Genomic DNA, 17,558 nt, shown 5'->3' with positions numbered 1-17,558 from the left:
AAGTATAAGGATCGCATTATTGAGAAAAATAGGAGAGGGACCTAGATAATAAAACACCTATAGTTCAGGGACGTTAGAATTAATTATCCCTTTGATAAATTATTTTGAACGTTTTTTCTTGTCAATGAAAATTTGATGTTTAAACTTTTAAAAAAAACAATTTTAAAAATAAATTATAAAACTATATTTTATATACGTCTTAAAATACGTATCGAGCAGTATAAAAAAACTGTAAAGATATTATACCACGTATGTTTGAGTTTCAAAAGTTTTTTTTTATATATTTTTAATTTGAAGGCACAATTTCAAACCCTTGTATTTAGGTATTTTGGCTCAATATAAAATATGATTTTGAACTAATTTAATCTCATACAAAATATCAAAAATCTCACAAACGACTCAGTCGATGCTTACAAGTTACATCCATTCCCCGGAGAGGAAAAAGGGTAAACATAAGTGATATTTGTGTATGTATATATCGGTATATATAATATTTCTTTTTTACAACTGAAATTATGATTATTTCAAATATTTGGTTGATGGTGGGAAGTTTAAGAAAAAAAATAGCCCAATAACACTGAATATAATAATCGAATTATTTAGATCTAGTAGTCAGTTAACCGAACAAACGATGAACCTATTGTATTGTTATATATAATTATTGTAGGTTTATTGATATAAATAAGATTAATTTTGATATAATAATGTATAATTGTGACAGTTCAGTCAAATCTCGAGTTTTTTCCGAAAATCATGTCATGTCCCATAATTCTAAATTTAAAAATAAATCGATCCAAATACAACAACTTGGTAATTCACAAGCTCATCACAGGTAAAAAAATCCGGATTTGTTCATGAAATTGATAGACGGCAGTGTTTATACTTATAAATTGAACTAAAATCTCCACTTCTCAATGTAGGATTGAGATGTTACAATTATGGGTGTACACGGGTTGGTGAAACCGACCAACCCGATCCAAACCGATCATATTTCGTACGATCCAATCCGAAAAATTTTAACTCAAAAAATAATAGGATTGAAAAAATATTAACCCGATTTAGTTGGGTTGGACATGGGTTTCGGGTTTCGTAAACCGATCCAACCCAACCCAATTAAAAAAATATGAGAAAATATTAAAATCATCCATCCCATCAAATATTAGCCTAATTCATTTAATTTTATTTCATTTGTGTGCTTTTTAAATTTAATGTTTGCTATCTAAACACATGATTTTCAAATATAATTTAAATCCTAAATAAATATTTCAAAATTTTGATTAGTTTTAAAATCCGGAATACATCTAATTTCATGAATAAAGAATATAATTTTAAAATATTAACTAAATATAAGTATAACTAAATATTCTCCTTTTTTTTGGTCACAAGATACTTTCTCGTATAACGAATTGTATCAGAATACAAAAGCCGCTCCAGGGAGTTCCTTTCGTTCAAGAAAATTTACCATCTAACCCTCAGACATGCAGAGATGACTGCGGACACTTAGACAATAAAACTTTAATGTTCGATAAGAAAACACCCATAAAGGTCCCGCTTCGCATACCTGAAAAAATACAATACAAATAAAACATAATAAGTTCACACATACAGCAAAATAATAAAACTATCTAAAATGATGGAGGAAAAGAGTTAACAACTCATAAAAAATATGAATATAATATAATTTATAAAAAATAAGGAAAGTAAAATCAAAAGCTTATATTAACAAATCACTAAAAAAATCTACACCAAACTTTGGTTAGATACATAATAGGACCATCCGAAAATAATTAATAATTATGTCAATAAATATTTAAAAATATAAATAAGAAATTATAAACAAAATTTGAAAGCATAGGTAAGATATATCTAATCAAATATTCTTGACAAACAAATTTTTCACGATTTTAGCTGTCATCAGTATTAGCACAACATAAATTTGGTATACACCAATCAAAACAATCCACCATTAATGGCGCATTAATATCTCATTAAGGCACAATAAAATCATCTTATATGGCCCCATGAATAATGGAATTCAGGTACAATAATCAACAATAAAATTCTATCAATTAATCTTTTAATAAAAACACAAAATTCTGTTTTGATCTGGGTGCGCCACTGGTGGTTGGTTTGGGCGACGATGGAAGAGAAAGTGGAAGCCGAAGATGAGTTGATGTGTTGATCACAAGCTTGACTTGAAAGGCCTCCTTATGATTTATTTAATTTTCAGATATTGTGAATTTAGTGAGTGCAAATTTTATATGATAAGATTTGGGTAGAAAATTGGTATGATAAGGAATGGAGTATTCCTTCACAAAATGGAGGATTTGAGCTCTAATTAAGGGTGATAAGAATGGAATGGTGGAAGGAATGAAATTATTATACATTCAACTAAATTATAGTTCAAATCTCATTCCATTCCCTCCATTTTCATTCACCCCAACCAAACACAACATTAGAGTAACTAAATATTCTCTTTTGATATAGTGTGAAAATCTTTTTTTTTCCCCATAAATATAATGTTTAAAACTTACGAGTGTGTATTCGATTTGGATTTTAATGGATTGTTTTTAATCTATGGATTTTAATGGATTGTATGAGATTTTGATTTTGTGCGGATTCTTGATAAAATGTCGTAGAGTTGATAGGATTTAGGTACAATGCTTCAAAATCCCATTGATTTTGGTGGGATTTCAAAAAACTTAAAATACACCGAAGAATGCCATAAAATCCATCATTTTATGAAATGAAAAAAAAATCCATCAGCATTTGAATACCATCAGATTTTAATGGATTTTAAACAATCCCAATCGAATACCATCGGATTTTAAAACATAATTAAAATCCCAATTGAATACCACTAGATTTTGTAGTATAATTTAAAATCCCAATTGAATACCCCAAAATTTTAATTGATTTCAAACAATCCCAATCGAATACCCTCGGATTTAAAAAAATCTTTAAAATGTCAATCTAATACACCCCCGAAGCAATATAAATTGGAATATTTGTTCACAAGCGTTCCTTTGCATCTCTCTCCCCATAGAATCTGAAGGATGTTAAGAGCAGCAGCAGCATCTGTTTGTACTAATCTTTTTCCACCAGTCGCCGGTGGAGCTCTTCTCAGATTCTCTCTCTTTTCACCTCTCACCATCTCCACCGCACCAAGATTCTTTACATCTTCACTTGTCCCCAAAGCCCATAAACCCATTCTCACTAACTGGGCTTCCTCAGTGGCATCTCGTCGACGTCAATGGAGAGGTATTCCTTAATTTTTTTCTCATACCCATTTTGCCCTTATGTCCTTTTTCATTATTACATGATGCTGGATACTGATAAATTGCTAATATGTTACTGTCATTTTGTCACTTTTTTTTTGTGCTAAATTGTCATTGTCACTTGGGGGTGGGGGGGTGGGGGGATTTACAATTCTGTTAATTAAGCCCCAACTAATGGACCCTTAGCAATGACCATACCATTCAACAATGAGTCAATGACAATTTGTTTTCTCTGTACGAGTAGATGATTGATGTAGAGCAGGAATAAAATGGTTATCTTGCATATTACTTGGACTTCTTGAATTGTTCGTTTTTATTACGTTCTGATTATTGCCAGCACACTCATTCGCCCACCCTCAAATTGATTCCTAGATATGTTATATAGTTGGACATTTTTTATTATAATGTTTTGTTCATCTGCTAGAGTGAGTTTGTGTGTGTGAATTAGATCATTTTTTAGAGTGTAGATGTGACAGCTCCATGATGATAAATTGATAATTTTTATATTGGAGAAAAGGAGAAGCATTACATATAATGTGAGATGCCGCCTCTGTTTATATAATATATGCACCAAAAGACATAATTATGATCCATAAATTGTGTTTCATATATTATTTTTGTGGAGTATACATATTGTTTACTTGGTAAATTATGAGTATCTACTTAATAAATCTCAATTTGTTGTAGGACTTTTGGTAACATGTATTTGTATATAAATTGAAGTAAAAGCTAACTTTTAATATCAATAGGTGAATTATAATTTTCATGCAATTTTTAAGTATTCATTATTATTAATATATAGGGAAAAATCTCAAATTGGTCACTGAAGTGAGCGTATAGTATCAAAAATTTTATCAAACTTATCGAGGTCTCACTCGTACCACTCTAGTAACGGATAATGACAAGAACGTTAGTTTGACTGATTGACCTGATGGAAAGCTGACATGGCAAACAGAGTAGCTGACAGAGTGGCTGAGCGGCGTTACATGGCTTGCAACAGTCAGAGGAGATAAAAGATAACAAAACGCAAATAAACAAACTATTAAAACGGTAAAACCAGTCACTGTTCCTTCTTTGGACGAAATTGTTTTCTAATTTTTTACCTGATCGTTATGTAATTCATCTTACATATATTATATAATATACACGTGCTATTTTTTATGAAAATACTTTTTCTAACTACACATTTTAATTTGTGTTTTATTTACTACTTGTTCGTATTTTCTAACCTTTATTATGGTTCCTCAAAACTCGGATTTTCTTATGATATCATGTAATTATAGTAATTTCTATATTTGTAAGTATTATATTAACTAATTTATTTATAAAAGTATATAAAATATTTAGATTTAATTATAAAATTATGTCATCTTAAATTATTCAATCAAACAAAATATACATGTTAAATAAATTATTCATATATAGATAATAGAATATTTTACCCTTGGTCATGTCCAATATGTCCAATTTTTTATAATTGGATAGTGCACGACATTTCAAAAATTTATATTAAATAGTGAGAGATAAAAAAAATGTGTAACATGATAGGATCTAATAATATTTTTTTATTTGACATTTTCATTTTTGATGAAAAAATTTATTATTTTATAATTTTGTTTCTCTAAACAAAAATATGTAACAAAAATTTCAATTCATAAAAAACTGATCACAAATAATCTATACTATACTATAATAAGCCAACATAGGTATAATTTGTAGTCGTACAAAATTTTGGTTTGGTCATCTCTTTTGTAACTACAAGTCTGTCACATGTAAACTTCTCTTACTCTTAAAATATTAAAGAGTTTTATACTGTTTAAATTGCAAACACTTGAGATATAGTACAAGATAAAAACTCCATCATTATTTTTTTAAATATAATTTATATACTATATCATAATAAATCGATATTGGTATAATTTGTAGTTGTCCAAAAAATATAACCAATTGGTAAATATAATCAAGTTAAAATCCAATTCATCAATTCTAAAATACTAATAAGATGATGTTAAAATTTAAATTATAATTAATAAATTACGATTTCTATACCCACTCGTGCTTCGCACGGGTTAAAGGCTAGTTAGTTTTATTATTTAGACAAGACATTTAAAATCGTGCGTCGAAAATCAAAACGTCAAATAAAAAAATGTAATTACTTAATAAATTTTGAAAAGTGGATAAACAATATTAAAACTTTGTTTTAAATATATAATCAGAATATATTATAATTATTGATGAAATATAAATTTTATAGAAGAAAATTATGAAATTTATGCTTTTTTCAGTTTCTTAATTAACTAGCAGTCTAGCACCCGTAAATGGAAAATGATCAAATGATCGGTGAACAGCCAGCCCGGCATTGCCCTCCGGCAACTGTTGAAGTTGCAGCAGAAAGTAAGAATCCATCACACCTTCGATTCATGTTTTGTTTTTACTATTTATTTTATTTTACTTTTATTCTCCTTTTTCTCCGTGAGCGTTGCAATATGAGTCACAATCCACTCAGCCACTCTGTTTGCCACGTCAGCTTTCCGTCAGGTCAACCAGTCAAATTAACGTTTTTGTCATTATCCGTTACTAGAGTGGTACGAGTGAAACCCCGTTAAGTTTGATAAAACTTTTGATACTACACGCTCACTTCAGTGACCAATTTGAGATTTTTCCCTTAATATATAGTATATTATAAAAAATAAAAAGTATCCACACACGACCTCCACTTAACTGGGATAATTATATTTTATTTTCAGATTATAAGTAATTTTGGGCCCTCCTGAATTAATGTTCTAGTTCCACTACTGCTCATGCATATATTGTAATCTCATGCACAACTTATGTTTCTCCTACCTGATTAATGAGAAAAAAAATGTATTAAGAAAGAAGAATGATTCCTTTTGAAGAAGACAGGGTGAGTGAAATACTTATTAATTTGGGGAAGTTCCCGATATTTGGGCTCTTTCCAGGGTTCTACCCTTGATGTAGCCAATCACAATTAGGCACTTGACCATTGCGTTAAACATAATAAAGATTAGGTATGATGTAATATTAAATTATAATATATATAGAACACGAGAATGTACAGGTTCAACTGCCATAGTCAATTTGAAAGTTACCGCGTCTTTTTGACAATGTGAATTCAAACATGTCTGTGATGGCTTTTGTGTTGGCAAATGGCAATTGGCCAGCTTGCCATATTTGTTCTGTGTTAATATAAATTTCCAACCATGCATGTGTATATTGTTTGTTACGTACAAGTTAATGAATATTTTTTTGTAGCATCATTCAGTGCTGGAAGCTCTGCTGCTAGTAGAGAGATACTGGTGCAGCATTTGCTTGTTAAAGAAGATGATCTCAAACTTTTAGTAGAACTTCAGAAAAGAGTTTCTGAAGGTAAATCTCAAGCTTATTGTGTATGCTATTATTTATCATTTACTGACTGAAAAGTTGTTAGCAGCTCTTTTTCCTTCATTTTTAGTTCTCCATCTTTATAGCGTATTATCTAGAATTTGAAACCTGATGGATTTTTTTTCCAAACTATTTTTTTTTATTTAAATCAGGAGAGGATCTTGGTGACTTGGCTGCGGAATACTCGTTATGTCCTTCAAAGGAAGAAGGGGGAATGCTTGGATGGGTGAGAAAGGGGCAAATGGTATGTGATTGACATGTATCTTCATTTTGCTTGTCCTTCATAAAATGTTTTCTATAATCATTAAACGAACTTTTGTATCAGATGTTAAGCTGATATATGTCCATCAGGTTTATAACAATCAAGAGTATATTGTCTTGTAGATGGATAAATATCTTTACCTTTTAAGTTCTATGTTACTCCCTCCGTCCCAACCATTTCTTTACACTTTCCTTTTTGGGATGTCCCATCCAATTCTTTACATTTCAAAACTTACCAAAAATAGTCAATGGGTCCCACCACTTCTCCACTTTTCTTTCCTTTTCACACTACTTTTACTCCACTATCTTCTTTTTATATATTAAAAATCAATGGGTCCCATCACTTCATCCACTTTTCTTTCTCTTTTCCACTATTTTATACATATTTCTTAACCTCCGTGCCCAACCCATTTGATAAGAAATGGGAGGGACGGAGGGAGTATGAAATTTTGGTTTTTCCTTAAAAACTTGTTCATGGATAGAGGGATTAATTAGCAATTATACTTTTAAGATTACTTGTAATTGCAGACTATGCTTCCTAAAAATTTGTCATGTCATCCTCCCCAAACTGACCTTGATAAAAGTATATGCGACTTGACAAAGATAAGTTTTCAGGTAGTTTTATTTTTAAACAATTAATGATATATAAACTAAGAGTAGCTAAGGGCTATCCTAGGATTTAAATCTAGTAGAGATGTGACATAACAATTGAATATGTTAAGAGATAGATTTTGTAGTGCTAAAATTTGAAAATACAGTGGTGGCTCGAGAGCCCTGGTCCTGGTCCGACACTGCTCCTGCCTTTGGGAAAAACCAATTTTCTGTCCCTGCTCTCCAACACAATATTTAGGAGCTATATCTGCCACGATTGTGTTTAACTAACTTAACAGACTTGCACACCCACGTTTGCCTGCGGCAAGGCCTGAACCCTTAATCTCTAGAACGGGTGAGGAAGATAAAGCTATAGAGCAAGAGCCTTCCTTTTCAATTAATTAAAAATAGTTTGTGAGCCCCGACTTTTGAGGACCTCCATTTCACCTTTAACTATATTGTGAAGCTAGATAATTATTCGGAATTCTATGCTAGTTTTGGATGTTTGGTTAGCATAAGAGTGAAAGTGAGGGTGTGTAATCCTTGGTGGCATGTGCCTCAGTGGGACCTAAATAAGGTATATGTTCTTATAGGAGACTTGCATTGGATTTTAATTTGATTTATTTAATAAACTTAAGAATAAGGCAGCTTTTCTTAGTTGCAGAAAGTTAAAACTTAACTACAAACTAATTAATATAGATAGCAAGTAAGTTCCCTAGAAATCTGATACTTGCATACTTGTGTAATGTAATCCTTCGTTTTTATTTTTATTTTCGAGTATTCAGATAAATAAATAAAATTACATTCTGAATACCTATACTCTATCGTGATTGGTGGATATATTATGATGCCTCAGGTTCCAGAGTTTGAGGAGGCTTCATTTGGTGCACCTTTGAACAAAGTTGTGAGGTGCAAGACTAAATTTGGCTGGCATTTAGTGCAAGTTTTATCAGAGAGGTAGTTTCTAAACTTTATCTTGAAAAATCTGTGCTTTTGGGAATCAAACACATAATCAGTTTATAATTTTTTTTCCTTGTTGCTCTTGCACTCTACTGGACATTGTGGGTTCTTATTAGTATTTTAATACCCAGGGAAGAATCGGTGCTGAAAGACATTCAACCTGACGAGCTTCACGTGAAAATGCAAGATCCGAGTTTCATTGAAGAGGTTCAGTTGATTGATGTACGAGAACCTGAAGAAGTGTATGCCCAGTTGCCCACTTCCATTTTGCTTCTTCGCGCTACCTCAAAGATCCACATACAAGACTTTCTTATATAAAAATGCAGTGCTATTACACTTAGAATGTGGTCTTATAACTGGATCTGATAATCATGATAGGTTTAAGTTTACTGCAGTTATGTCTCTTTATTTTTCTTGAAGTTACCTCTCTCCCTTCCAATTAAGAGTTCAAGTAGTTCTCTAAGCATAAATAAGTATATTTAATTGATTAAATTTGAATTACAGAATAAGGTAGTAGTGGTTGAAGTCTTGACTCTTGATGCCTTTCGGTTGTCCATATGAGAGAGCATGTTCATAGTTAACATTAGCCAGAGTTGCTCTCCTTCTACTTGTATTGTCATGAAATTCACAATTTTTCTTTCAGGGAACGAGCTTCATTACCTGGGTTCCAGGTCTTTCCTCTTCAGCAATTTGGTAGTTGGGGCCCAGAAATCACGTCAAAGCTTGATCCTCAGAAGGACACATATGTATTGGTTAGTTAAAAACTACTACATATTACTTGGTGTAAACATCTCAAGTTAATAGCTAGGCATTTGTTGAAGTATTTTTAGAAACCATAATATTATATTATTATCTGTTAAGAGTATCCTTGGCCTTGCTAAGAGTATTGATCATAATGCTGCAATCACAGTGTCACCATGGCGTGCGGTCATTACAAGTCGCAAAGTGGCTGCAGACACAGGTAAGAGCAACTCCAACCCAACACCAAAATGGTGTCACTTTTGGTGTAAAAGTTACTCCAATGCAACACCAAAATGATGTTAAAATTACACCAAATGAATTGGTTGACACCAAATTTGGTGTCAAGTGTTCATTTGGTGTAATTTTTACACCAAATTTGGAGTTTTTAAAAATGTCTACTATACCCTCACACTTATGAGACAAAACAAATTTATTCCTTCTATGTCACATTACACTTATTTTATCTTATGTTTTTTATTTTTCAATCATAATCATTATAAGTTTTCTTCCTTTACTATTTTATTCACATTTCTTATTTATTCCAAAATTTCAATAAATTTATATTCTTGTATAAAAAATTAAATAATTAAGTTGTTCTCTTGAATTGGTTGATGAATATATAATTATTTGAGATCCTTGTTTAGTTAACTTGTAAAAATTCTATGTTAAGCAATGATATTGATAAATATTGATCTAAATAAATTAAAAAGTGAAGAATATTTCATTTTATGTGTAAAAAGATTCTTTTTGGTGTAGGATATGGGTTGGAGTGAAATTTTGAAATGGTGTAATTTTCACACCAAAATGGTGTGTTAAAATTACACCATTTTGGTGTTATGGGTTGGAGATGGTCTAAGAAATATTTTGTTTTGTTGCGGAAAGTTGACAAAAGAATGAATTAACATATTTGTTTTTAGCTGAACGTCATGTGCATTTAACCGAGGCATATTATTATTTCGCATGTACTTGCATTGTTTTATAACCACATCCACAAAGTTTACAAAATTATAGCAGCGAAGAACTGTAGTATAATATAATTTCTTGCTTTATAGTTCAAGATAAGACCTTCAAAAGAAGCAAAGAAACATGGAAAACATGAAAACGTATCTTGCTCTTTGCATTAGAAGAAAAATCCTTTTTTATTTTAGCAAAACCCAATTTAGTCCCAATCAGGCTATCACGTGTGAGCCCTGCATAAAAATTCTGTAGTGACTGAATCACCCTTTCCGCCAAGTCAGCTGCATGTATTTTTCTGTTCAGATCTCTGTCCAACAAGAGAATGCGTAATGCACCACCATATAAGTTCTACTTCTCTCAACTTTACTTGTCACAAAAGCACATAAAGAAAGTATCATTGTACAAACGAACTCTTGCAAGGACTTTGCATTTCCACAGTTGGTCAGATTATAGTAGCTGACTGTAGAATCATTAATTCCAAGTACAGCAACTCTTGCTAATTAAATAATGATAATGCAGGGTTTTTCAACCATCTACAACATATCTGGAGGAATTCATGCATATGCTGTAAAGGCTGATCCGACTGTTCCAACCTACTGAGTTGTATTCTCCAAGGCTTTTAAGCCACTTGCTGTATTAAGACTCTGTCAAGTCTTGTAAAACATCAGACATTTGAATTAACTGATTTAGGTGATATGTACAACATTGTAAGATTCAGGGATTGGTGGTTGGTTTAAGGGTGCTAGGTCCTGAGTTTTGTGCAATTTTCTTTTACCTAGTTATAATACCTAATTATATACTGTATGTTTTGCATATTTTCAGAAGTTATGTGAAAGATGTATTTAAAACCAGTGAATTTTTCAAAGTTCATGCATATTTCCTTTGAGCTTAAAAAAAGTACTAAAAATACAAATAAGAAAGTTTTCCCGGGAAACACTCTGGACCTCTTGGCAGAAACAGGAAACCAGCCAGGCTCATCCTCCTAAAATTTCTCATTGTCTCATTTATTCTACACCTCTATTTTCTCTTTCTCTAAACTCTTTTGTAAACCCCCCTTCATTTCTCTCTTTGCTCTTTGGGCCTCTTCCTAGATATCCTTCACAGACATCTCCTCCTTTTTTTTTTATCAAAAAAAAAAAAGGAAGGAAGAGGTTCTCCTGTCTTGTTAAACATCTGTCTGTCTCTTTTCCTTGCAAATCTCCCCCAATGGGGAACTGTTGTTCCCAGGAGAGTACTGCTGAACCAACTAATGATGCTGCTGGAGAGATCAAGGAGGAATCCAGCCAGGGTGATAAATCAAATGGTGGTGGCGGCAATGCAGCCTCCACCCCAGCTAAGGCGACCACTCCCCCTAATGCCTCTCCGAAACCTTCCAAGGCTCACCCGATAGGTCCCGTCTTGGGGCGGCCTATGGAAGATGTCAGGAGCACATACACCATTGGGAAAGAGCTTGGAAGGGGACAATTTGGTGTCACCCATTTGTGTACTCATAAACAAACTGGAGAACAATTTGCTTGTAAAACTATTGCCAAGCGAAAGCTTGTTAATAAGGAGGACATTGAGGATGTTAGGAGGGAGGTTCAAATTATGCATCATTTAACAGGACAGCCTAATATTGTGGAGCTCAAGGGTGCTTTTGAAGACAAGCATTCTGTTCATTTGGTGATGGAATTGTGTGCAGGAGGCGAGCTTTTTGATCGTATCATCGCCAAGGGACATTATACCGAGAGGGCAGCAGCTTCTTTGTTGCGAACCATTGTTCAGATTGTTCATACTTGTCATCAGATGGGAGTCATTCACAGAGATCTCAAGCCCGAAAACTTCCTTCTTTTGAACAAGGATGAGAATTCGCCTCTCAAAGCTACCGACTTTGGTCTCTCAGTTTTTTACAAGCAAGGTTATTTGTTATATCTTTCTATCTGTCTATAAACATCTTCTCATATCATCATACCCTAATTCCCAATCATGATTTTAAGAACTATTTAACATCGGTGCATCCTCTGCAGGTGAACAATTCAAGGACATTGTTGGCAGTGCCTATTATATTGCACCAGAAGTGCTCAAGAGAAATTATGGACCAGAAGTTGATATCTGGAGCATCGGGGTCATGCTATACATTCTTCTATGCGGTGTTCCTCCATTCTGGGCAGAATCGGAGCATGGAATTTTCAATGCAATCTTGCGCGGACATGTTGATTTTTCATGCGATCCATGGCCTGCAATTTCACCTCAAGCAAAGGATCTCGTTAAGAAGATGTTGACCACTGATCCCAAGCAGAGGCTAACTGCAATCCAAGTTCTTTGTAAGTAAAATAACATAAGTTTTCTGATAAGTTATATGTTATTTTGATACCAAGCTTTTCATAATATAACCGTTGTTTTTTTCAGCTCATCCATGGATTAAGGAGGATGGCGAAGCACCTGATACCCCGCTTGACAATGCTGTTCTTGACAGGTTGAAACAATTCAGAGCGATGAATAATTTCAAGAAAGTTGCCCTTCGGGTATGAAGAATATTCTTATACTCATCTAAAAAATTGCACTTCTGTTATGAGGTCCTTTTTTGGGAATCTTGATGATGGTTTTGGTTTTTGGAAAATGTAGGTTATTGCAGGTTGCCTCTCGGAGGAAGAGATCATGGGACTGAAGCAGATGTTCAAAGGTATGGATTCAGACAACAGTGGCACAATCACCCTCGAGGAATTGAAGCTGGGCCTGGCCAAGCAAGGAACAAAACTATCTGAATTTGAAGTCCAACAGTTGATGGAAGCTGTAAGTCACCCAAAACTTTACAATAGTATTTTGCATTTCCAGCATATAATAGAAAGCGCGTTTTAATGATGCATATTTTGTTGTGGGGAAAAACAGGCTGATGCAGATGGAAACGGAACCATTGATTATGATGAGTTCATTACAGCAACAATGCATATGAATAGAATGGACAGAGAAGAGCATCTCTTCACTGCATTCCAGTACTTCGATAAAGATAACAGTGGGTAAGTATCTTATCAACCAACTTAAAAGCAAATGCATATTCTTATGAGTCTATTCAGAAACTCTGCATTATTGCACAAACTGTTCTTGTGAAAAGATGTTAATGGCCTGTTTGGGAAGCTGGATTTCATTTGAAATTCTGGATTTGATCAAATAACCTGTTTGGGAATTTGGATTTGGATTTCATTTGAAATCCACACATTCAGATATCAGTATAAATATGAGAATTTGAAATGACAACTCAAATCCTGTCATTTGAAATGAAATGCATGTTTCCAAACGGCTTCTAATAGAATTGCACACCATTACGGATTAGAGAAGTAGTACAGCAAATCCAATATTAACAGAATTGAATATCTTTCTGAAACCAGGTATATCACCATGGAAGAACTAGAGCAAGCTCTCCGTGAATATGGCATGTCTAACGACAAGGATATAAAGGAAATCATCTCCGACGTCGATGCAGATAACGTGAGTACTTACAAAGCCGCCTTACATTCGTTTTTCCAACATTTTAACATTCTAAACCAACCTGCATAAAATACACAATTGAGTAAAGCTAAAAAACCACTGAAATTGCAGGATGGTCGCATAAACTACGAAGAATTTGTAGCCATGATGAGAAAGGGGCAGCCAGAAGCTGCAGCAAACCTGAAGAAACGCCGCCAATCATTTGACGCGAACAAGCTCTAATTTTAATTTCCGATATAGCCATGTGAAGTTATGTGCATGGGATTCGAATGTAGGAGTCGTGTCGTAAATTTGTGGCGAGGCATCCAAAGAGCAACGTAATATCTGATAGGGGGTATGATGGAGTTGGTTGAATATTGTTGATGGTTAGCCGATGAAAAGTAATTCCAGACTACTATTTATCTAATGCTAGAAACACTATAACTCAAGTCATTTTTATCCCTTTTTATGTCCTCATCATCATTCTATGTATAATTCTGAGCAGCATTATCACCTTCTATCTGTGTTTCTGCTTGTGGTATTCATACCTCCAAGCTAAACACTAGTACCACCTTTTTCTTTTCATACCACATTTGTCACTTTTTATCATTTTACTTTAATCCATATCATTCAACTTATTTATCACTGATAATCATTTAAATTACACAAGTCAGCAAGAGTACATGAACTAATAAGATGAATGATCTACAAAATTAACCCTGAACTGATTGCCTGAAAAACAAACATGTTTAAGAAAACGTCAGATGTTAGTCGTCATTTATTATCTAAAAAAACTCTGCTCCAGAGATTTCAGCCTTGAGTTGTTTAAAATCCTGATCCCGCTACTGAAACAACTTTATTCCTCTCTCCGTCTCAATTTATAGGTCCATTTTGAAATAAACACGTATATTAAGAAAATGATTGGTTAGATATAATTTTATGTCATGTATTATTAATTGGTACATTGATAAAGGAGAATAGAGTTGAGTTTCAAAAAAATCACAATAAATATAGTGATTTAGTGCATTGAGAAATGAGAATAATATTGGGTTTCAAAAAAGTCATAATTAATATAGGGATGAAGTTGTATTGAATTAGGACAATTTTTTCCCCAAAACGGACATGAGACGGAGGGAGTAGTAAACATATTATCCACCCGATATTGAGACGACTAATTAGTTAAAATATTATCTACTAATTAGTTCAAATCATCAAACACGTAATTGAGGCATTAAAAAGATAAAAAATACACTACCAAAAATGACAAAATCAATTATTCAGTTTGAAATGAGTAATTATGCGGAAACTAAGTGCTAAAAATCCCCTTCAACTTATTTATGGGAACAAATGTAATGACGGAAATAAAACAAAAACTACGTTAATTACCATAATTAAGTGACCTAATAGTAGAGTTGACTTTTAAAAAACCCTAAAATTGATTGCCGGAAAAGGTCTGACCAAACTGCCAATTAGAAGGAACAACGTTGAGAGACTCTGACACGCTGCCGTCACTGGCTGTGACCCTGAAAGACAGTGACTGACCAACCAGGACATGAGTTGACTGCCAGTTTTGACCCCAGTTGCGGGTCATGCTCATCCAATCCGTGTTGGAACCCTTTATCTCTGCGCTGACTATGTCACCCGCACCAGCAACGTTCGTGAACAAAATTAAGTTCCAGTATGGATTCCCCTGCATTGTGAATCTCATTCCCCCTCTCTTTATACACGGCACCCTACAAATTTACGGGATCAAACCGAAACCGAAAAATTTATCAAATGAGTCACTGATTACAAAACTGATTCATATTAGTTACTCATCAAAATTTTTTTATCAAAAATATCACTTTATCGTTAGTCGAAATTCTGAAAATATTATATATTGAGTTTCGCAAATTTTCTATGAATGATATTACATCTAAATGAGTTATAGTATTTTAAATAATATTTTTAGATTTTTAAAAATTTATATACTATTTATTGTTATTTAAATTAAATAAAATAATCAAAAACTTAAAAATAAATAGTTAGATAAAATTTTAAAAATCTAACAATATTAGCTAAAATAGTAGAACTCGGAACCTTCAATTTATATGTAATATCATTCATAAAATATGTGTGAAACTAAATATATAATACTTTCAAAATTTCAACAAACGATAAAGTGATATTTTTGATACAAAATTTTCAAAGTTTTGTAATCAGTGACTCATTTGATACATTTGGACGCAGTAAGTGACCTAATTGATATTTATCCCAACCGAAAAATTAATATTTCAGACTTATTAGAAAAAAACAATTAAATATAAATAAATTGATTTTTGATAAATAAATTCTCATAAAATAATAAATAATTTTAAAATTATTCACTCGCATCCACAGGCGGAGAATTCAAATTTTTGCAAAATTTAGAATGATAAAAAAACGAAAAAGAAAAGAAAATTAAGTGTCTCATGCCTCTTTCTAAATTCGCCACTCTGTTCAATTATCAAGAATTACCTGCGGTAGGAGACGGGGACGATGCCAGCGCGGTAGGGTGCAAGTCTAACGAACATAGGGACGGCCAAATCGAAGTGTTGGCGAGGAGGATTACACCACCCACCGTTATCACTTGGGAGATCATAGTTAGGAGGACAATAGTTGGTAGCAGTGATGAAAATAGAGGGGTTTCCAGGTCTGCACCACTGCGGGTCATCAATGCACTTGAGCTCATAACACGATCCGCATCTCTCACCGTTGTTAAAGAGTGCAGTACTTAACGCTGCTGTGTGCAGACCGTAGCCTTGACGGTACAAGTTTCCGTATCCACAAGCTCCCCCTAATAATAACGAGATTAGAGCAAATATTAAAAAGCATCTGTTATTTGTTATTTTTTTATGCGCTCATGAGCAGAGGCGGATCTAAACACAAAATCTTAGGGGGCACCAAGCAAATACAGACTAGAATAATGAATTCACAAGCTCCCCGCTAATAATAACGAGATTAGAGTAAATATTAAATATTAAAAGTGTCTGTTATTATTTATGTGCTCATGAAAACAGACTAGAAGAACAAATCCACAAACTCTACTGGATAATAACGAGATTAGAGCAAATATTAAAAAACGTCTGCGTGATGGACACAGACTAGAAAAACGAATATCGAAATAACATGGTTAAGAAAGTAATAGAAGGGAGGTACCCATGGTGCCTTGAGCATCAAGGCCGCCATAGCAGGTAGCATGAGCGGTCTGCCAGGGTCCCCAAGCACTTTGAACCTTGCTGGTAGCTTCTGCCATAGCCATCAATGAGAAGAATAGAGCCATGCAGGATGTTATCATGCTTTGAGAAGCCATATCTCTTGTTTATTACAAATTTACAAGAGAGTGAGAAAAGTGGCTGGGGAGTTGTAACGTTAAATAGTTTCTGTGCATGTAAATATATTTGGAGATGATCCATAAGTGAAAAGATTTGGAACGGCGAGAAATTACGAGTTTCCTAATAATGGTTCATTGATTGCCTGCTTTCATTTACTAATTTACAGCAAATTACTTCGTATTACTTGGGTGCCAAATTATATCATGCTGATTCTTCTATATTTCTCGATTATTAAGTGAAAAGATATTATGCACAAATTTAATATCAATTATGAACTTAATAAATTTATTTTGCAGGACTGATTGGTATGCTGTCCATTTTTCATGGACCCACTTTCTTTACTAAAAATTCTTTCAATATTAATAATATCTATTATTATATAGCACCTGACAAAATTAATATTATTGACCTTAGATGATTTTAGAGTACTCCAACAATAGAAAATCCTTTTAGCTAAAATGTGAGTTGACATATCAAAAATAAAAAATATAATCAACTTTTCGAAAAACTTAATATATAATCTTGTTGTTTTAAATGTCTTTATAATTATAATACGCATAAAATCACAAGA

At 33.1% G+C, this 17,558-nt stretch overlaps 3 protein-coding genes across 3 annotated transcripts; 2 read left to right on the top strand and 1 right to left on the bottom strand.

Annotated features, from left to right (window-relative positions):
• The first annotated feature begins 2,985 nt into the window (after positions 1-2,985).
• Positions 2,986-11,041, top strand: LOC108193836 (rhodanese-like/PpiC domain-containing protein 12, chloroplastic). Its single transcript, XM_017360666.2, has 8 exons — positions 2,986-3,261; positions 6,552-6,665; positions 6,833-6,924; positions 8,389-8,489; positions 8,624-8,734; positions 9,136-9,244; positions 9,403-9,453; positions 10,710-11,041. Exons 1-8 carry the CDS (start codon positions 3,057-3,059, stop codon positions 10,788-10,790), a joined length of 864 nt encoding a protein of 287 aa, XP_017216155.1. The 5' UTR covers positions 2,986-3,056; the 3' UTR covers positions 10,791-11,041.
• Positions 11,042-11,207: 166 nt separating this feature from the next.
• On the top strand, positions 11,208-14,299 carry LOC108193367 (calcium-dependent protein kinase 34). Its single transcript, XM_017359984.2, has 7 exons — positions 11,208-12,087; positions 12,197-12,493; positions 12,579-12,694; positions 12,795-12,962; positions 13,059-13,186; positions 13,556-13,655; positions 13,767-14,299. Exons 1-7 carry the CDS (start codon positions 11,397-11,399, stop codon positions 13,875-13,877), a joined length of 1,611 nt encoding a protein of 536 aa, XP_017215473.1. The 5' UTR covers positions 11,208-11,396; the 3' UTR covers positions 13,878-14,299.
• A 691-nt stretch (positions 14,300-14,990) lies between these two features.
• On the bottom strand, positions 14,991-16,965 carry LOC108193368 (expansin-A4). The gene is made up of 3 exons (XM_017359985.2): positions 16,812-16,965; positions 16,131-16,449; positions 14,991-15,367 (listed from the first exon to the last, which is right to left on the bottom strand). Exons 1-3 carry the CDS (start codon positions 16,963-16,965, stop codon positions 15,064-15,066), a joined length of 777 nt encoding a protein of 258 aa, XP_017215474.1. The 3' UTR covers positions 14,991-15,063.
• Positions 16,966-17,558: the final 593 nt, after the last annotated feature.

The sequence above is a fragment of the Daucus carota genome, chromosome 7, assembly GCF_001625215.2.
Source record: "Daucus carota subsp. sativus chromosome 7, DH1 v3.0, whole genome shotgun sequence".
Taxonomy (NCBI): domain Eukaryota; kingdom Viridiplantae; phylum Streptophyta; class Magnoliopsida; order Apiales; family Apiaceae; genus Daucus; species Daucus carota.
This window is presented reverse-complemented; position numbering and strand designations above follow the sequence as displayed.